Source organism: Nuphar pumila, chromosome 15 (genome assembly GCF_984573655.1).
Source record: "Nuphar pumila chromosome 15, dmNupPumi1.hap1.1, whole genome shotgun sequence".
NCBI lineage: Eukaryota > Viridiplantae > Streptophyta > Magnoliopsida > Nymphaeales > Nymphaeaceae > Nuphar > Nuphar pumila.
In genome coordinates this window covers 11,066,495-11,088,416 of record NC_143263.1, presented here as the reverse complement: position 1 = coordinate 11,088,416, position 21,922 = coordinate 11,066,495, and the positions used below count along the sequence as shown (strand labels likewise).

General features: G+C 39.6%; 1 protein-coding gene across 1 annotated transcript; it reads right to left on the bottom strand.

Moving 5' to 3' along the window:
- Positions 1 to 2,411: 2,411 nt before the first annotated feature.
- LOC149814474 (uncharacterized) lies at positions 2,412 to 21,827 on the bottom strand. The gene is made up of 7 exons (XM_089989006.1): positions 21,724 to 21,827; positions 21,444 to 21,563; positions 19,080 to 19,394; positions 5,097 to 5,236; positions 4,605 to 4,722; positions 3,783 to 3,923; positions 2,412 to 2,659 (listed from the first exon to the last, which is right to left on the bottom strand). The coding sequence occupies exons 1-7, from the start codon at positions 21,796 to 21,798 to the stop codon at positions 2,570 to 2,572; spliced, it is 999 nt and encodes a 332-aa protein (XP_089845132.1). The 5' UTR covers positions 21,799 to 21,827; the 3' UTR covers positions 2,412 to 2,569.
- Between the last annotated feature and the right edge of the window lie 95 nt (positions 21,828 to 21,922).

The following is a 21,922-nucleotide window of genomic DNA, read 5'->3' as shown; positions in this document are numbered from 1 at the left end:
AGTTTTCACAAGATGCAAGGCAAGAACAACCACAGCTGTTAATCAAAATTTCAAAGAAAAATTTTAGCACTTCCTATTGTGTTCACAGAGTTCGGGAGAAAAATTTATCTCTTAAACGGCTGCACAGACAAATCTAAAAATTGGACAAGATGTCTAGGACAAATAGGAGAAGGTTCTAAACAAAAATCAAGGGCTGACTCAATAGGGTTAGGGAGCTATGCACTCGGGAGCAGAGAACCTGATTAAGGTTCACACTAGGTCTAAACTGTGATTTGGGTTCGGTAGGTCATTGTAAAATAGAGATCTCCTCACTGGGTTAAGGAAAAATCTCAATTTTGATGGGTTGATTAGGGACACGTTGAGAGACCTGGGGTTGAAATATCAACCGTACATCGTCAGGTTGGTGAGATATGGCTCAAGCAAGTTGTGTCAGATTCTGCAGTTTACAGCATGCAGAATCTAAGCTTGAGTTTAGGTTCGATGACTTGGAAGAGGTCAATGGGAGGTCTACGCTTACAGAGGGGAATTGAGCTAACTTACTTGGATTGTCTAGGCTAAGTCCACAGCTTGCACAGGGGCTGAGGGTCCGAAGGTCATAAAGTTCACCAGGGAGTAAGCTTAGCCACAGAGTTGAGCTCACCCACAAGTTGGACCTTGGAATGGTGTTTGGACTTGGGCTGCTGCCTAAATCCCAAGTAACAAGTCCTACTGGAGGTCTGCCCTCTGAGCTTAAGAGAAGCATAAGAAAAGAGAGAGAGAGAGAGAGAGAGAGAGATCCTTAGAGAGAGAAAGAGACGAGTTTGAGGGGAATCTAATTCACGTTTTTCATATATTCATTCTCAGAAATAGCAAGACCTATATATAGGCCACTAGGAGGCATTTAAAGCCCTCTACCAATTACAAAGTACAAATTAAGTAAGAGACCAAATTCATATAAAATCTAAACTAAAAATAGATAATACCTCTTTAGTTTTTTTCTTCATGCAGGACGGGGAAACCGCCATCAAAATCAGAGATCTAATTGCGCTAAGTCATTCGTACGGTCGCTGTCTAGACAGTATAAACCCGTGGCGCACCCCTTGCCCGTAGGGAGTCACCTGGCTTCAGCTGAGCAAGAAGGGGGTTGACGCTCATGAGAATGGAACCTTGACCACCCGTCTAGTGGCCTAGGCCCCTTCCACTTGTGCCAAACCCCTTGGGGAGCACCTATACTAAGTAAAGACCATGCTCCCAAACCCTTCACCAACTCCCAAGCTTAATCTTATTCTAAGTAAATACCTCCCAAGCCCAGGTACAACCTTCTAGGCTATTGTAACCAACTCCCAAGCCGAGCTTTAACCCGACTTTTTCATAATACCCAAAATGGGCATGTCCACACCTCCCCAGCCTCCTCAAGTGCGCCCCACCTGAGCCAGCTGGATCTAGGGCGGCTTGGTAGATCTTGCTCCAAATGGGTCCGCATCACTTCCACAGGTGTCCTTAGGAAGGGCATGTCATTGGGAAAACAAAACTGTGTGGAACAAGTCCTATCTAGACCTTGCTGGACGGGCACAAAATCATCCTAGACAAGTTGAGATTGTCTTAGTTGTTCCACTCCTTTTTCTTTTTGTTTTTTTAGTTTTTGTCTCAATTGTTCCAGTCACTGCAGCTACAGTGGCAGGGGTGGTACACTGCAGGACACCAAAAAGGTTTCCTGCTGGACACACGGGATGCCACGTTTTAGGTGTCGGAACAATCAACCACCGCCTGGGATTCTAGTGGTCCAGCCTAGCACTTTTTCCAGCACAGTTCAGCGCCAGAGAAGAACTTCACCCATGTTCTTAGATTCCTACATCCCTCCCAGGCCTTTGTGTTGAATTTTGAAGCTTTCTGGAGATGCGTTTGCAACCAAAACAAATATTAACAAGGATAATTGGTTCAACACATGATTTATAACCCTAGGGCATGTTTGATTGTACATCCCTCATGTCACACGGGACACGAGTCATATGCCTGCTATCAAGCAGCGGGCACACACTCACGATGTTCCGCACATCCACAAGACGCACAGCATGCTGTTTTTTTTGTACCGGTGACCAACCCCGCTCTGTGCAGGAACGCTGGGGACAAGGACGGTGCACAGTTTTATAAAATAAAATAAACCTGCCCAGGACAAATTGGACAGTGTGTCCTGGACAGGACTGTCTTGCCTGGAAAGGAAGTTAATCACACCCTTAGCTTACACAAAAAGTGAGAGCACATGATAAGCAAGCCACCAAAAATTGGTAGGTCTCTCTCTCTCTCTCTCTCTCTCTCTATATATATATATATATATATATATATATATATATATATATATATATATATAAAACTGTGTGTGTGTGCACGCGCAAGACCACCGTATGATTCAAGGTAGAAAATTATGCTAACACCGTTTTTTCAGGGACAGAAAACTTGGAAATATTTCCAAGCCTTTGGACTTCATTGAAGCTACCAGTTGTACTAATGTTAAACAAATACATGGTTATATAACAAGGAAAAAGGTAAAATGTGCAGAAAAGCTTCTCTTATTGCTTCATGTATGAGACTGTCAAAGTTTGGGCTTGGGGGATGTCAGCTGCCTCAGATTGTACTTGGATAGCTCCTTGTACCTTTGGACCACGCCAACTAAGCAAACCGTCTGTAAAGACCAATAGATTTTAAAACTGATTCAGAAGAATGGTAATAGGGAGTTCTAAACTCACAAATCACAAAACATCAAACTTCCAACATTTAAACAAATGAAAGGAAAATAAGGGCACTACAATGGTCTAATGTATTCAACAATTGCATATAACCCAGTGGCAGGGCGTTGCACTTCTCACTTCTTTTTAATCTACTTATGCTTTGTGATTTACCCCTCCCTAATTAACAAAGACTCAATCCAAGCTATTGAGAGAAGGTCATTTGAAAATTCGGTGCAAGTCCAACTTTGGTACGTTCCTAACCCAAGCTGCATCTCACGTTTAAAAGAATGGCTGTACAATTAAAAAACCATTTCATTCTAGCAGACAAATAGGCTATGCCAACAGACTCTCAAAAAAGAAGGTTTTTAACAATTGATAGACTCAGTCACTTAATGACTTAACCCAAATTGATGAAGGGGAAGTAAAAGCTAAAACCTTTTAATAATTTACAAAAAAAATGCGGCAAGAAAAGTAAATAATAGAATAAATAATAAAAAACAAGAACTACACCTTTTTTATGGAAACTCATCTTTAACATGTGTAGCTACAAATCATGGAATACAGAGCAGCCATCCCTATTTTTTCTCATGCAATGTTTTACTGATATCTCATGTTGTTTCAAGCATGGGAACTAAGAAAGATTAATGTTAGATGTAAAATGGTCAGCAATTCCACGGGAAGCTGCTGCAGACAAGAAAAAATTAACTTATGGATAAAACCACTTTTAGGTACTTCCCACAGAAAAAATTAACTTTTAGTAACATCAAAAGTAGTTTTAAGAAATGGTGCTATCAGTTGCATTCACATATCACAGTAAAGCATGCATGAAAAGATTTAGGAGTGCAGGAAGGTGTGAATCTGAGTAACAAACAAAGTAAACATGGGAAATGGTGAGAACAAATTGAATGGGAATGCTACTCCCAGCAGTTAAAAAATAAATAAATACATAGCATATTCTCTGTGCATTTCTAGAGGTTTGACATTTTTCATGCATCATATAATTTCCAGTAAAAATTCATAAAGATATTTTCAAGGGTAAGCACCATAATTAAAAAGATGGTGCACAATTACACTTACCTTGACAATCTGCACCACAATGGACTTATCTGGATTATTGAGATCCACTTTATATGGCTGGGGGACAGACTTTGCAACTGCATCTATGATTTTGGACCGTTCAATTCCAGTATTTGAACGGGCATCATATAATACTGCAAACTATGAAAACATGGGAGAGAAATTTAGGAAGGCTTCCAGCAAGCACCAGATATATCATCGCTTATTAGCAATTAATAAATCAAGGACAGAATGGGAATGAAATATAATAGCAACTTCCTCCATAACTTGATTGGAAGAGAGGGGCTCACAAAAGCACAGATCTAAATAAGTTCAATGAGAAAGACCTTGCGGGTTCGAGTAGCAAATATTAATGCAAACAAAACTTCTATATGAAAATTAGTCAGTAGGAACATAGCTGTGTAAAATGGTCATCTGAAATATAGTACTTAACCCAGCAAAGAGACACCAAATTCTTCTATCGGCTACAAAACCTTTTTATTTCCAGTAGAAGTTAGGAACAGCCCTGATTTGTTAACACTTGAATAACAAGATTGGAAAGGTTCTGTTGTCATAACCCTTAAACAGGGAAGAATGTTCGTGAAGTTTCCAAATAAGTCTGGCTCGCAAGCATTACAAAAACAAGGGCATGTATGGTACTATAAACTTTGAGATATCAACAGTCAACTGTTACTTGAAACCTAGAAGCAATGCCTGCTCCTATCAAAAGCTTTAGAAGTCCAATGATATGATTAGTAGTACAATATTAGGAGTAAACAGAGTTATTTCCTCATGAAAATATTTTAAATATGAAATGATCAATAGAATAGATTTTTGGTATACCTTCTCTGATGGACCTTCAGCTGGAAAGTATTGGGCAACAAGTGGTTTAATTGCCTTGGATATTTCTTCCTCAGATGCATAGCATGTCATTTCGGCTGGTAATAATCTCAAGATGAACCTACACAAAACATTAGCTGTGGTCAGAGCATGGTTGCCAGTCGAGGAAGCGGGAGCGGGAAGCGAGGCACTTTCAAAATTTTAGGAAGTGGGAAGCGTGGGACAACTTAGAAACGAATCACGAACCATCTCGGAAGCGACCTAGGAAGCGAACCGGAAGTGACCTAGGAAGCGAAAAAAGAGGGAAAAAATAAAAAATAAATGAAAAAAAGGGAGAAGCGTGGGGGAAGCGCGCTTCTGAAGCGCGACGTTTCGCGCTTCGGGGAAGCACGCTTCCCCATATGCCTAGGCGCTTCCGGTATCTCTAGGTAAGAGACATGTAAATTATCATTATGAAGACAGGCAAAGCGCAAGAAGAATTAGGTTTCAAGTAACCTAGACATGTGTTTCCTTGTAGAAGCAGCTGTTGTCATCAAATGTTCCACAATCTTAGCTGGACCAGGATCCCCAGAAGCTTTATTCATTCGAATGAAGATAACACCGTTACAGCCTGAATCGAGACTTGCAAAACGTCTCTAATTAGCATAGAAAAAGGATATTGTTAGCTTATAAACCACAAAAACATGTAGAACACAAAAAAAAAGGAAAAGAAAAGGAAAGAAAACTAAAGAAAGACAACATGATAGAGCATCGATAGAGCAAATACTGTAACATAAATAAGCTTTCTGGAACGTGACTACAATTGCATGGCATATAGAATAATCACAGTTTACTTGAACTGGCTTGAGGTGATTAACCAAAGATGTCAAGCCATAAACAGAAATACATGAATAGCTCAAGCAAGCAAACCATGAACCATAAAAGTTATCCCATTCTATAGCTGCACTTGTCTCATCGATATTAGGACAGCATGCCAAGACAAACACAAACATAAAGACAACTATTATAAACTGAATTAACTCAGCTTCATCAAGACGCAAGGAGATCAGCCAGAAAGACTTGGCCTCAAAGCTGCAAAAGTTTCATGCCACGCAAACCACACCCAACCAGATTTTGCCACATCCAAGACAAGAGTATGTATGTGTATATATATATATATAGAGAGAGAGGGGGGGGGGGGGGGGTAAGGGATTGGTTACTTTGAGGAAGGCCTAGCCCCTTGCTCTGGACTATTCCAACTTAAGAATAAGTCTCATTCATTAGTTTTTAATTCTCACCAGAATACATATTTATACACCAACTCAAAACCATAGTCACAAATATTGATATCCGCTATTTCTCTCGATATTACAGGTTTGGTGATAAATCTCGGGACCCTACACACACACACACATAGTCGTGTCCCTGTACCCACATTTTTCAAACTTGCCATGTTCCCTCTGTGGTATGTACCCGTACTCAGGTGACATAGCTTCTCAAACATGAAGCCCCTATAATTTGACTTGAAAAATGTATAGTTCCAAAACCCATTTCAACAACATAGACTAGGGTTTAGTGATGTCCATCACAACCGAGCTTGCATTGAGGAAGCACTGAACGTCTTAGGCACACCTATTACATCCAAGCTGGCTGGTCACCCGACCAAGGATGCTTGCTCACCACCATCCTAATCGACCAAGGGTTGATCAACTTGGGTCGGCTAGTGTAATACCAATGGAGCAAGCAAGGTCATTACTATTGTTCGTCCATGGCAGCAAGCATGATTTGTTGTTGCCAATCAACCTCTTGATCTATTTCGACACGAGGACTCATCTTTCTGCAATTGACTTTGCTACATGCACAGCAATGCTCTCTTGGCCAATAACTGCATATGGGAATTCCTACGGAGGACCATCTGGATGGATTGATAAAGCTCAGTATTTTTTTTGCAACGGCAGCAAAATTCTCCCAGAATAGTCTGTTTGAGCATGGAACGAGGGTTCACAATCTCCAAACTAGAGAAATTTTTCATCGAACAAGTAGCGTGACTCTGCCATGATGGAGACCTGATGCAATCTGGACACCCAAGATCGCGGTGACTCTACACACCCTATCGGGATTTACAACTCTTTTAATTGATTAAACTTCATGTTGAAAAACTCGGTCAGGATCAAGTTCTCTTCATTCATATTCTGAATTTCTTGTTTCACGTCGTGCATAACAATCTTTAAAATTTCAACTTGCATGATCATCATCTCCTCAGGACCCTATGAATCATGTGACATTGCGGGGGTCGAGGGTTGATACCAATGATGTAAGTTGCGGTGTCAACGGATCAGGTTTGGTTCGGACCCAAGTGGAACCAGACTTGGACCAGAATTTCAGGTATGGTATTGGGTCCAAACCCGAGTCTAATCGGGTCTACTATAAGAGAAACCATACCCGAACACAATAAGAACTACATGAACCAGATCTGGACCATACCCGGACACGATAACAACTACATGAACCAGACCTGGACCATACCCAGTAAAATAATATTTGTTATCATTTTTACATTGAAAAATTGCGGGTCTTAATCGAAACTCAAGTTGGGCCCGGGTTCGGTATAAAATTTCACAAACTATACCTGGGTCCATGTATTAATCGGACCTTCGAGTCCGGACCCGGGTCTTAATCGAGTCTTCTTATTTGTCACCATACCCGGACCCTATAGGGTTTGGACTGTGTCGGGTCTGGGTAAACCCGACCCATCGACACCCCGAGTTGTATCATATTGTATCGTACGATACATATCATTTTATCAAGGTATTCAATACGATACACACTTGTATAGTGATATGAGTGTGTATCATATATATATATATATATATATATATATATATATATATATATATATATATATATATATATATATCAGACGTATCGTACGATACACCCTTGGCAAGATTTTAAAATACCCAAAAGGCACTTTTTGGGTTTTGGGTTTTAAAGACCTCCCTAGGGTCGATTTTCCCATTTGTGTAGAGGACATTAGAGAGGAACGCACACACCCTAGGAGACTTGATGGGGCTCAATTCTTATGCAAGAGGAATTTTGCAGTTTTCTCGGGTAAGAGTGCATTTTTCACCCATTTTTCAAGGAAGTGAAATCAGGTAAAAAATCTTCATTCTTTGTTTCATTTTTGTATGATTGAAGTTTGAGGAGGGTAAGCCACTTTCTTTTTCGATGTTTTTAGAAAATATTTCTTCAATTTTACCCTTAATCACATTTTTATGCTCTTAAAACTCAAAATTTGTCCCTGAGTGTGTTATTAGGCATTGTTTTACACCTGCGTGGTGATTAGATTTAGTAATTTGTGCCTTAAGAGGTCGATGGAGGGTAAAGGTCTTGAAGGATGCCTCCCAAAAGATCCTATAATGAAATATTGTACACCGGTTGACTGAGGATTTCCATTAAAAGTAGTTAAGTGTAACATTTGTAGTTTTGTAATGTACGAAAGATTGTAGAGATTTAAATGTTATGTTGTAGGGCATAGCAACACCACCATGAAATTATGTACCCATCGCATTCCTACTGATATTCGTGTTAAGCTTTTTACTAGTCTTAAAAAAGATGCTAGATAAAAAAATGATAACATGCAGCAATTACCGAAAAGAAATTGTCAAAGGTAGTCCATGATTCATAAGATGAAGATGATTCATCATCACCATTATCGTAGGCTATTAAATGATGTAATAAACAAAAATAGTCATTGAGTTAAAAGTCGATACTGAAGAACTGAACCCTAGCTTGTATGTCTTTCTTCTTAGCATGATATTTTTTAACTAAAAAATTGTAACTTTAACTTTTGTAATGAGTTATGAAGACCTTTTGGCTTTTGAATAGTGTTATTTTGTCTTGACTAATTGTATTTGTGATTATTAGATTTACTCATGGCTAGACGTCCCCCATGTGTTGATGAGCCAATGTGATAATATTGTGAGATTCTTGAGGCCATAGAGGGCATGTGTCTTTAAGATATAGATTTTGTCATTTACTAATTTGTGAAGGCTTGCACCGCATGAAAGAGCATATTGCGGTGATTAGTAGAAACAAACCAAGATGTCCATATAAGGTACAAGTTGAGATATGTACTAATATAAAAGAAATTAGAAATATGAATATTACATTAAGGGAGTGAGTGACACAAGCATTGGCACATGCCCAGGCAGTGGTTGCACCTGCACAACCAAATAAAGAGCCACAAGGTCCACAATAAGATCTCAACTCTTATGCAAAACGTAGGATGTTTGATAGTGAAGATGATTAATGTTGTTTTATATCTTTTGTTACAAAACTTGTGTAATGAAATCTATATTTAGCTGATTGTGACATGACTGAGAGACATCTATGTTTAGTTGAATCATGAATCTCTAATGACAATATCTATGTTTAGTTAATCTTATTATATACATATATTTTTTTGTATTTTATGATGTTTTGGATTTTTCTAGATTTTTAAAGAATTTTTTAGTGAAAATGCATTTTTTACAATATGATACAATACGATACGTAACTTATTTTGATCTTGATCAATACGGGTTATGATACGCTTATTACAACCTTTATTGAAACTAAGCTCTGATACTAAAATAATGTAGTGAACAGGAGGATCGCTCCTGAACCCAGCCGGATTCGATACCAAAACAAAGATAAACTAGGAATAAACTGAAAATTAAATTAAGAATTGAAAGTTTAGTAAATAAAGAAAATAACAAACAATGAGAAAATAAAACTAGGGTTTTCAATGTCCAAATAATCAAAAAATTGATGCAATCTCGACACCAGAGATCGCAATGAAAATCTAGCAAACTAAGAATTAATTGAGAAAATAGGAAATTCAAGGAAATTGCAAGAAATAATGAGAAATTGCTAGAAATTAACTAAAAGCATAAAATAATTGGAAAAACTGAAAAAAAGCGAATTTTGAATCTCAAACTCAACTCTAACTTCTAAATTCTACCAACCTCATTAATATATAGATGAGGGATTATAATTTTCATGATATGGAACCTCCATATTGATAAGCACCTATCTAGGAAAGCATCATAATTCTTCTAAACTGCTAAAATGAGATATGGATCGTTCACATAGATCCAATATTCATTACAATTGATCCAAATATGATACTCAAACTAAAAACAAATTGATTGAAAATGACTCAATAGGCCCAGATTGCTTGGCTTCACTCCTCTAACATTCTCCCTAGGTTGGAGAAGAGTCTCCCTCAAGTCGGGTCTCGCTTTCACTTCTAGTTACGCTCTAACCTATGTCACATGGGTGTAGGTGCGGGTGCGGGGATGCGGCACTTTAAAAAAACATTTGTGCGAGGGTGCGGCAAAAAAAAAATCGGACCCAAGTCGGATTCGGATCCAAACCCGTGCTTATTTAAAGCATGCAGGTAGGGTTTCTCATTCGAGAAACCCTCCCCCACGCGGAAGCAGATCAAGTCATACTGAACATGAGCGCTTTTGCTCATGCACACATCGTGGCTGTCTGTTTGCATTTTGGATGAATGCCACGTGGTTTGTTGACTTTTTAGCTTTTTAAAATGCAAATCGAATGGCCACGCAGCATAACCTGATTTACTTCCCCCTCCTCACGTTGCTCGCTCTCTCTCCTCGCTCGCCTTCTCCCCCGCCGCAGGTTCCAGTTCGTTTTCCAACCACCTGACGCCGGCAAGCCCCACGTCCGGCGAGTCACCCGACGTCGGTCTCCGGCCCCCTTTCAGGTGAGCTCCCTCTCGCCTCTCTATTTTCTCGGTCTTCTTTCTTCTTCTTCTTCTTCTTCTTCTTCTCCTTCTTCTTCTTCTTCTTCTTCTTCTTCTTCTTCTTCTTCTTCTTCAGGCGAGCCTCAATGTCGTGATTTTCATTTTTTTTTACATAGGGTCGGGTTGACCGCACAAGGTGCCGCACCCGCGTCGTGTCGCGTCGACGCGGGTGCGGCACTTGGTTAGCCGAATCCTTGTGACATAGGCTCTAACTATAAGAAATAAAACGCGTTGCAATTTTTTGAAGGCATAGATCCGCTAACATTGATGAGATTCAATCCAAAGTAGATCCAAGCCATTGCACAGTGATGATATGATTTTCTAGTAATTGGTGCAATATAGAAACAAATGGGTCTTTATACGAGACATGGGCCAAACTAGGAAGATCCAGCTTGGGATGCGCTTGGATCGAATTAAAACAAGTTAGGTTTAATTGAATTCAAATGGGCTATGGTAGGTCCAAGGTCAAATGGGAAAGATAACATTTGGATTTGAGTTGGGTTTAAGGTTAACTAAGTTTGAATCGATTCAAGAGAGTTTAAAAGGAATTTAGGTCTTAAATGGATCAGTTTAGGATCCAAAATAAAATGGGTTGCACTAGAACTAAATTGGAACCGGATTTGGAGCGATCCTTTTGTTCATTACATTAGATTTTGTATCAAAGCTCAATTTCAACCCTCGATCCTTGCGATGTCACGTGATTCACAGGGTAATCCTGAGGAGATGATGATCGTGCAAGCTGAAAGTTTAAAGACTATTATGCATGATGTGAAACAAGAAATTCAAAATATGAATGAAGAGAACTTGAGCCTGGCTGAGTTTTTCAGCACGAAGTTTAATCAATTAGAAGAGTTGCTAATCCACATAGGGCAGGTAGACCTCGTGAAGTTGGAGCAAATTCAATGCGACAGGTAATTATGTGAGTGCAACTCGGGGAGCAACGCCAACACAACCAACTTCGAGCTAGCTATCATTGGACAGCCACCAGATGAATTTGGTTGGGGCAATATCAGAAAAGCGGTTGGATGGCTACATGTGGCCTCTCTTAACACCACCAGCCCTATTTCTACACAACAGCATTCACTTCCTTTTGCACAAGTTGAAACGGCCATCAGCAACCCCAAGCCATAAGCACAATCAACCATGGTGAACGGCGGGCACGTTTTGAATTTTGTCAACCATTAAGTGCCCCTTCAAACACACCCATTATCTGGCAGGAATAGAACGCATCAGTTGCTGAAATCTGAACAGAAACCTGTTAGTGGGCCACCAACAATGAGAGGAGCCTTTGATGCACTGACTATGGTTGTTTTTTTCTATCGACAAGAGAACTCCCTTCTTGGTGGCCATTCTCAGTCACCTGAACCACCTATTGAGTGCCCTAATCAACTGTTCACCATACACCACCACCCATGGCCAAATCCAGCCGAGTGAAATGGCCACTGTTTAGGAACCCATTTGCATCCCCTTGCTGGCCATTTAGGGCCAACGGAGCCCTCTGTTAATATATATATATATATATATATATATATATATATATATATATATATTTATCTTTTGTCTTTTGTAATGCCCACTAGGGGAAATTTAGTCTTTTTCTTCACTGTGAAATATGCATGTGCATTAGGATTATTTTTTAGTTTCTTTTTTATTTTTCTTATTTTTTTATTATACTTTTTAGTTAATCATTGTAAGGGGCCCAGATTAGAGCTGTTGGGATACCCCCAATGGTCACATTTAAAACCCCCAATGGTCACAAATGTGACCGTTGGGGGTCTCCCAATGACTCTATGGTCCCATTATTTGTATAAAAAGGGGTGAGCCCCCGCCTTTCATTATCAATGCTTTTTCAAGCATATTACAATACATTGTGACTTATATTGTAAGTTCTCTGTTCTCACTTTGTGCGTGTTTGGTGTTTGCCCTTTGTGGCACATTGTATTTGGTCCATTAGTGACATCTTGCTTATGCATTTGTGCCTCCTTGTAGTCACTTTGTGACATTGTTTTTGGCACTTGTATTTCATTACACCCTCCACAAACACTGAAATCCCTTTATTCCCCATCTCCACGTTCCTCTTCATCTTCAGTTTTTCCCACCGAAAGACCACCCAGCGCCAACAGGAATCCGTTGAAGGAGCCATTGCAGACCATGCCTGACCGACGGTCTTGTTGGTTGGGTTCCAATGAAGCTAGAGGAGGGCAGTGGGTTGGAGGCAAACCCTAACCACCCTTCCCCTCTTTCTTCTTTCATCGTGAGGGAGAGACCATCCACCCACCATGAGTACAGAACCGGTTTAGTCTATGTCACATGGGTGCGGGTGCAACACGGAAGCGGCGCAATTTCAAAAAATTTGGACACGGGGACTCGGCTATATATATTTATATATATTTTTAAAAAAGTGCACAGTCTGTGACTGTGCACACAGCACAGTCTGTGACTGTGCACATAGCACAGTTATATATATATATATATAATCAATTTTTTTAGTTTTTTGCCCTAAAAAATGGATGAATATAGACTCGGTCAACATTGACCGAGTCCAAAACGTGGACGGACTTGGCCCTGATGCGTTGACCGAGTCCGACTCTTCGTTGACCGTGTCCAAAGCCACACCCGTGTCGGGGCGTGTCGACGCGGGTGCGTCGACCCCCTAGCCGAGTCCGTGTGACATAGGGTTTAGTGAACCCCTTTTTGCCATTTTCCCTTTGAACCTAGCCAATCAAACCAGTTTGAAGTGTCAAACTTGGTTCCAATCTAGTTCCAATACTGCCCACCTTATTTTGAATGTTAAACTGGCTCATTTAAGACGTAGGACCCTTTAAACCCTCTTGAATAATCCAAACCCAATTGACCTTAAACCCAACCCAAATCCAAATGTTATCTTTCCCACCCGACCCTAGACCTACCATAATCCATTTTGATCCAATTAAGACTAACTTGGAACTTATTAATTTTAATTGGATACAAGTGCATCTTAAGCTGGAACTTCATAGTTTGACCCATTTGTTTCCATATTGCACCAATTACCAAAAGATTGGATCGTCATTCTACAATTGCTTGGATCTAATTCAAATTAGATCACATTAGTGTTAGTAAATTTACGTCTTTCAAAAATTGCAACGCGTTTTTATTTCCTACAATTGGAGCATCATTAAAAGAAGCAAAAGCAGGACCCAACTCAAGAGTGAGCCTTCTCCAACCTGGGGAGAATGATACAAGAGCGAAACCAAGCAATCTGGTTCCATTGGATCATTTTCGGTCTATTTGTTTTTAGTTTGGATATTTCATATTTTGGATCATTTAAAATGGATATTGGATCTATGTAAATTATTTGTATCCCATTTTAGCAGTTTAGAAGAATTAGGATGCTTTCCTGGTTAGGTGTTTATCAAGATAGGGATTCCAAATCATAAAGATTGCAATCCCTCGTCTATATATTAATGAGGTAGATAGAATTTATAAGGCAACTCCGCCTGTGTAGTTATACACTGCCGGTCCCAAGCCCGGATAAAGGAGGAGGGTTGCGGTAGGCCTGTGACAGCCAGCATAAAAACTGTCATATCCTATGAAAATGAACCAATATGAGAATTTCGTTGGGGCGTTCCCTACTGAGCGACGCGCTGTACTCTCTAGGCCCGGAGGCAGTGATAAATGTGCAAGGGTTGCTAGGTCGTCGCCCAGAAGCGACGCGTCACACCGGCGCCCGGGTGTGGTGTCAAATAGGCAAGGATTCCCTCACTTTGTTGGACGGGTGGGGGTAAAGAAGTTAGTCCAAGACCATAAAATTAGGTTAGCCACTTGGAACATAGGGTCTTTAACTGGTAAGTTGGTAGAGTTAGTAGATGTTATGTGTAGGAGAAAGATTGATATTTTATGTCTGCAAGAGACCAAATGGGTAGGTGAGAAAGCTAAAGTGATAGAACCTTGGGGATATAAGATTTGGTATAAAGGAATAAATAGGAATAGGAATGGAGTAGGGATTGTTATGAGTCGTCAGTTTATAGATAATGTAGTTGAGGTCCGTAGGAAGGGTGATAGAATTTTACTTATTAAATTAGTATTAGGTACGGATATTATTAATATTATTAGTGTTTATGCACCTCAAGTAGGTTTAGATGATTCCATTAAGCATCAATTTTGGGAAGATTTAGATGGAGTAGTACAAGAGACATCTTATGGAGAAAAGCTTTTCATCGGCGGTGACCTTAATGGACATGTAGGCATTAGTAGGGATGGATTTGAGAATATCCATGGAGGCTATGGTATAGGAGAAAGGATTTTAGATTTTTGTTTGTCCTATGATATGATCTTAGCAAACACTTGGTTTAGGAAGAGGGAGTCTCACCTAGTAACATTTAAAAGTGGGGTTAATACGAGTCAGATAGATTTTTTCCTACTTAGAAAGAGAGATAGGGGTTGTTGCATCGATTGTAAGGTTATACCAGGAGAAAGTGTAGCTACACAACATAGAGTCTTAATTTTAGATCTTAGAATTAGACAATGCCGCAAAAGGGATAGACATAGGATAGATCCTAGAATTAAGTGGTGGGCACTGAAAGGAGCTAAACAATGAATGTTTGTAGAGCAGGTAGTTAAGGAAGTTGATTGGTGTCTCGAGGAGGATTCAGAATCAATGTGGAATAAGATAGCGGGTGGTATGAGAAAAGTAGCTAAGGAGGTATTGGGTGAGTCTAAAGGCGGTGCACCACTAGGTAAGGATACATCATGGTGGAACGAGGATGTCAAATTAGCTATTAAGGTTAAAAGAGAGTGTTATAGAAATCTAAGTAAGAGTCGTGATAATGAGAATTTGGAGAAGTATATGATAGCAAAGAAGGAAGCTAAAAAAGTTGTTCGAAACGCGAGGGCTAAGGTATATAAGGAGGTTTATGACAAGTTGGATACCAAAGAAGGCGAGAAGGATATTTATAGGCTTGCAAAGATGAGAGATAGGAAATCGAAGGATTTGGGTATGGTTAGATGTATCAAAGATGAAACGCAAAGGGTTTTAGTCAAAGATGAGGAGATTAAGGAGAGATGGAAAGATTATTTTGATAAGCTATTTAATGATAGTCATGCTCAAGATCTTGGAGACTTCTCCATTCCTTTTCATGAGATAAATCGTGACTTCATGCGCAAGATTCAAAAGAAAGAAATTGCAGAGGCTTTGAAGAAAATGAAATCAAGAAGGGCAGTTGGCCCAGATGGTATACCTATCGAGGCTTGGAAATGCTTGGGAGAGAAAGGTTTAGAATGGTTGACAAATCTTTTTAACTTGATTTGGCGAACAAATAAGATGCCTAATGAGTGGAGGAAGAGTACTTTGGTGCCTTTATATAAGAATAAGGGTGATATACAAGATTGCACAAACTATCGTGGTATAAAACTCATGAGTCATACTATGAAACTTTGGGAGAGGGTGATTGAGTCTAGGTTGAGGAAGGTTGTCATGATATCGGAGAATCAATTTGGTTTTATGCCTGGAAGATCAACTATGGAAGCTATACATCTTCTTAGACAACTTATTGAAAGATATAGAGAGAGGAACAAAGATTTGCATATGGTTTTTATTGATTTAGAGAAGGCATACGATAGAGTACCTAGGGACGTTCTCTGGTGGACAATGATGAAGAAAGGTGTTTCTCTCAAGTACATTAGTATAATTAAAGATATGTATGAAGGAGTAGTAACCAATGTCCGCACTTGTGGAGGGGTGACAACCAATTTTCCGATAACGGTTGGGTTACATCAAGGATCTGCTTTAAGCCCTTTCCTATTTGCGATAGTGATGGATGAGCTTACGAGATCAATTCAAGAAAATGTACCGTGGTGTATGTTGTTTGCTGATGATATTGTTTTGATTGATGAGTCTAGAGCTGGGGTTAATGCTAAGTTAGAATTATGGAGACAGACATTGGAAGCTAGAGGTTTTAAGTTGAGTAAGAGTAAGACTGAATATATGGAATGTCGGTTTAGTAAGCAACGAAGTAGTGATGGGAGTGTAGTGAAGCTTGGTGAGCAAGATATACCGGTGAATGATTATTTCAAATATTTGGGATCCATCATTCAAAAGTATGGAGAAATTGATGGAGATGTAAATCATAGGATAAAGGTTGGGTGGATGAAATGGAAAAGTGCTACTGGAGTGCTGTGCGATCGTAGAATGCCATTGCGGTTGAAGGGAAAGTTTTATAGGACGACTATTAGACCCGCTTTACTATATGGTACGGAATGTTGGGCTGCCAAGAGACATCATATTCAAAAAATGAATGTAGCTGAGATGCGGATGCTTAGATAGATGTGTGGAAATACAATAAAAGATAAGATTCGGAACGAAGAGATACGTAAGAAGGTAGGTGTTGCACCCATTGAAAATAAGATGCGAGAGAATCGTTTACAGTGGTTTGGACATATTCGGCGAAGGCCTAATGATGCTCCAGTTAGAAGGTTGGAGAAATGGGAAAATATATTAGTTAAAAGAGGTCGGGGTAGGCCTAGGAAGACTTGGATGGAGATGATAGGAAAGGATATGAATGCTTTGAACCTCACCGAGGACATGGCGTTGGATAGAAATGATTGGAGGAAAAGGATTCATGTGGAAGACCCAAAATGAATTTCTTTTTTGGTTCATATCGCTGACCCCAATTGTTTTGGGATGAAGGCGTAGTTGTTGTTGTTTGTTGTTGTATAGAATTTATAAGGCATAGTTGAGTTTGAGATTCAGAATTACTTATTTCCGGTTATTTCAATTATTTTTTGCTTTCAAGTTTCAATTAATTTCTAGCAATTTCTCGTTATTTCCTGTAATTTTGTTGAATTTCTTACTTTTCTCAGTTAATTCTTAGTTTGTTAGATTTTCACTGCGATCTCGAGTGTCGAGATGGCATCAAGACCTGACTCGCTAACTTTTGGACAGTTACAAAGATTTGTTACAACAAGGTCTGTGCCTCACGTTGTTGCCCCTTGAACATGTACATCTCAGCCTTGAGCTCCTTCAACATCATTTTTTAGGTCTAACAAATGTCACACTGATACCAATTGTTACAAATCAAACTAACATAGTGTGATTAAGGAAATCAACTAGAAAAACTTGGCTACAAGATGCGCAAACTTCATGCCCAAAACTCAAAAGGCAGCCTAGTCTAGTGTATTACAGACCCAAGATTGTGCCTTGTTGCACATCCAAGGCAAGTAGACAAAGAGAGGCAATGAGAGAAATTGGGCTTGTGGCTATGGGAAGGAGAGAGAGAGAGAGAGAGAAGGAATGGGTTACAAACTCTGGCCTCCTGTTATGAGTTATTATAGCCTAAGAATAATGCTCATCCATTAATTTTCAATCTTCATTACAACAAATATTTATGCACTTACCCTAAACCCTAATTGGACACCAAGAAACCAAACTATAACTTGGCCATCATTAACCTAAGCAATTGTAGACTCTTTCACAATTGGATACCCCTACATGGGATCCATGATCCAACCCAAATTAAAATCCAGAAGATTCCAAACCTAGACCAAGACCTACAAAGTTAACCTAACTCCAATCCTACAATAGATGATGCATAACAACGCGAGCAGTTGGCATGCAGATTATGACAATGATGTGATTTCTAGGTGTATGTACAAAAAGTCATATTGTAGTGTTGCATTAAATTATTTGACACACTGAATGAAGTCTATAGAAAATGAACCATCACTACCATAAAATATTGCATTCAACCAAAAAAGAAAGAGCACATGGACTATATATATGCACAAGCCAATCACAATTTTTTCATGGCTCAAAAGGGAGACATTTACAATTCACATGGAAGAAAAACAACAAACAAGCATGAACTTTTCCAACAGTCTTATCCACAACGTGAAAGTTAATGACAAAGGCTAACAGTTGGCTTTGAAAAAGGATGGATATAGTCAATGATAAAAGAAATTGAGAAACAAATGAATGCATAAATGACAGTGATGGAAGATATAATGCATTAGCCCAAATGGGAAAATGTGATTTGTCTCAAACATGTGGGTTGCATGTGCAATCACTGGGAAGGGTCAGATACTTCACTGCTGCATGACTTTCATCCATCTAGTTGGCTTGGCAGATACAAAATGGCTGGGCACCTAATCACTCGAGTGGATCAATGAAGCAGCTAATCATTCACTTTTGTTCCATATTTTCCATGCCTTCAACCACTCCAAACACAGAGGAGTTAAACCTTCTAAGGTTCTTCTCAAGGCACTATCCATAGGATTTTACTAAAATACGGCAAGTGGCAGCTCTCATAGTTCAATCTTAAGTTGGTAGCTATAAGGATTGAGAGGCTTAAAACATATATATAACATGAGTAGACCTAGCTTCCTGAGATAATTGGGGGAATGTTCACTATGTATTTCCCTTCTAATAGATCCCTAATCTGGCATTGTGTTCATATTTTCCTACCTTGACATGTGTGTGTTTGCGGGTGTGCATGTGTATGTGTGCAACCAGAAGGCTTAAAGGACTCATATGAGATAAGTAGATCTTTACTGCCCAAGATAATTAGAGAAATCTTCACTATCTATTTCAATCCCTTACTACCTTATGCAGTCGCCTTATGTAGAACTGTATTCATATATTCCTACCTTGATGTGTGTACTGCATGTATAACATTAAGCAACAAGAACTTTGCAGTTTCAGGAATCGGGATCACCTTGTTTCTATCATATAATTCTTCAAATTCATCTTCATGCTGTTCATCTGTACTCTTTTCTTCAGTCTTGTCACATTCCGTAGTGTCAGCCTTTTGTCCATCAGCATCTAGCCGCTGCTTCTTAGTTGGATTTTCATCAGTATCCTCACCACAATTTTCCAGTTCTGCTTTCTCTTCATGAGGCTGAGGTTTTTCATCTTCATCACTTCCTGATGAATCAGAATCACTAAAACGAATTTTTTTGTTCAAAGGTTTACTGGTGTTGGTAACACTCTTCCCATCTGAACATTTTCCAAAGAGAATTTCTTCATAAAACTGCACAGAAGAATATCTCAGTCATTTAATGAGAAATTAAAAACTTGCAATTATCTGTTATATAGGCAAACGACCTCAAAGTTGGAAGAGAAAATGCCAATGCACCATTAAGCAGAATTAAATTAACCAGACAAAATATCAAAGACAAAGATGGGTAACAAAACATGTCCAAAATATTCAGATGGCTAATGCCAGACAAAACCTGTGATAGTTTTAACAACTTGACAGTCTTCACAAAATCAAGAAAAGGGGCACCGATGACATTAATACAATTATTTCATGAAGCTAGGAGCATTGACATGAAGAACATGTGCTTGATTGATTGTATTTATTCATTTTGTATGAAGTAATAACATGCTCACTTTGCTTCTTGTCGTTTAACATGCATCTCAAATGCCTATCTTGACACTAGCCATCTGTCACTGGTGTTCTAACTGCAGACAGCATATATTGGCTATGCTGAATCCTTGAATACACCCAAAAGTATAACCTCGAAGCAAGAGGCACCAAGCCTCAAGGCAAGGTGCCAGTGATTTGCATTGCCTCTGGAAGACAGATTATTGCATGATATTTTAAGGCTTTAAGCCTACATGCCAAGCTATGCTGAGCCCTTGAATACACCTAAAAGTATAACCTCAAGGCAAGAGGTGCCAGCGATTTGCATTGCTCTGTAAGAGGGACATTACTTGCATGATATTTAAGGCTTTAAGCCTCGTTCAAGCAAGTGTATGCATGGCCTCAGGGCATACAGCATAACAAGAGATCTTATTTCTGGTTGAATGAGACAGAGAGAACATTGTTGTGGTTGACTCATTGTTTCTAAGAGAAGTCATTACATTTTGAACTAGTGTAACTTGAAAGTTGGATATCTTGAAATGAAATAACTAACAATTACAATTTTTTAATAGTTCAGATTGACCTTTCTTTCAGAAGAAAAATTCTTGAGGCTAACGCCTCACTTCTAAGTAACTCAACTGCCTCGCGCCCACCTCAATTCCTTTTAAACCTTGATTCCAAATAGTGTACCCAGTAACATGAGGAAATGAAACCATGTCACCCAAACACACTTACTAAATTTACTCGTTTTCACATAGTTTATCCTCATGTTCTACTCTTCTCCCATATGTTGAGTAACTGCTAAATTACCTGGACGAAAACTGCAGACATTTGATGGTGATTATTGGGAGCCCTTCCCCTCAAAAATAAATGTTTACGTTTACATTATTTGCTCTTAATTTCGTAGTGGAGCACCCTTGTCGCCCTCCGCCACAGTTTTCCTTCCATCTCACTGACAAAGAATTGGCTGCATACTATCACCAAGCATTACAAGAAGTGCCGCAGGGATATGAGCGCTCTTGGACCACTATGGTTGGAGGTCATGCCAGGTCTGAAGATATTCTCAGCAAAGATAGCTCTTCGATATAACGCCCACATACACCGTGTTTGCTGCTAGTAAGGTGGCCTGGTGTGTCATTGTCGTGACATCCTTGCCTAATTCCAAAGTTGTCAAGGACTTGATTTCTTGGATCCCTCCTACTCATAATAGATGTTCTACCTTGACGAGATCACACTGTCCAGTGCCGCATAGTCGCTGCTCCCACAAAATATCTTGAAATAGGGAAAAGCATACAACTTTGCCTCATTTAATACAAACAAAATGGTCCTGAAGAGGTTGTAAGAACAACACTGATTGAGGTTGTGTGTGGGAGTACCGAAACGTATTTGTTTGTCATTCTATCTTTTCATGATAACAATCTCTTTTGCTAAATTTATGAGTGAGAAGGCCTTGATGTGCATAGTTATAGCATGAAGCAATTAACATTCATGGCGTTCTGAATGCATGTAATCATGAGAGAGAGAGAGAGGGAGAGAGAATTTAAGTAAACAACCAACATGCACAGAAGACATTTTTTCCGGGTTTTGAGGTATATCCAACCACACCATGCTTTAGAATCAAGTTGGGAGGAGTCTATACGCCAAAAAAGTTAAGCACGATCAAAGAACAAACGCTCTTAGGAAAGAGCAAGGCAGCGGAGTTTACGGGCATACCCTGTCCAGAAGACATAGTGCTTCCCTGGCGGCTTGACGCTCTCGACCTCCATCACATGTGAGGAAGAAACCCTCTACGCCCGGGCGCAGTGGGTGCGGCCCCTTCTTCTTCACCGGTTTCTATATCAGCGAGGGAACAGAAGTCGCAAGGATTCGAACGCATCAACAACCAACCAAAAGAGAAACAGTATTTATGAATACCCAACAAAGAGAAAACAAACCCCAGCCCAGTTTCTTCCTCAAACAGAAGAGTTGGAGGAGGAACTACACTATTACTTACGTTGTGAGGAAGATAACGAGGCCTCCTCTTCTTGCTCTTCCCATTTGCTTTATTAACTTCACCTGCATCTGCCATTCTCTCTCTCTCTCTCTCCAGCGATTTTGTGAGGGAGTTTCTGAGACTGCTGAAACGGGTTAGGACTCCAGATTTTGGAGTGAACTAGGGTTGGAAAATTGGTACGATTTGGTCGGGTAACTAG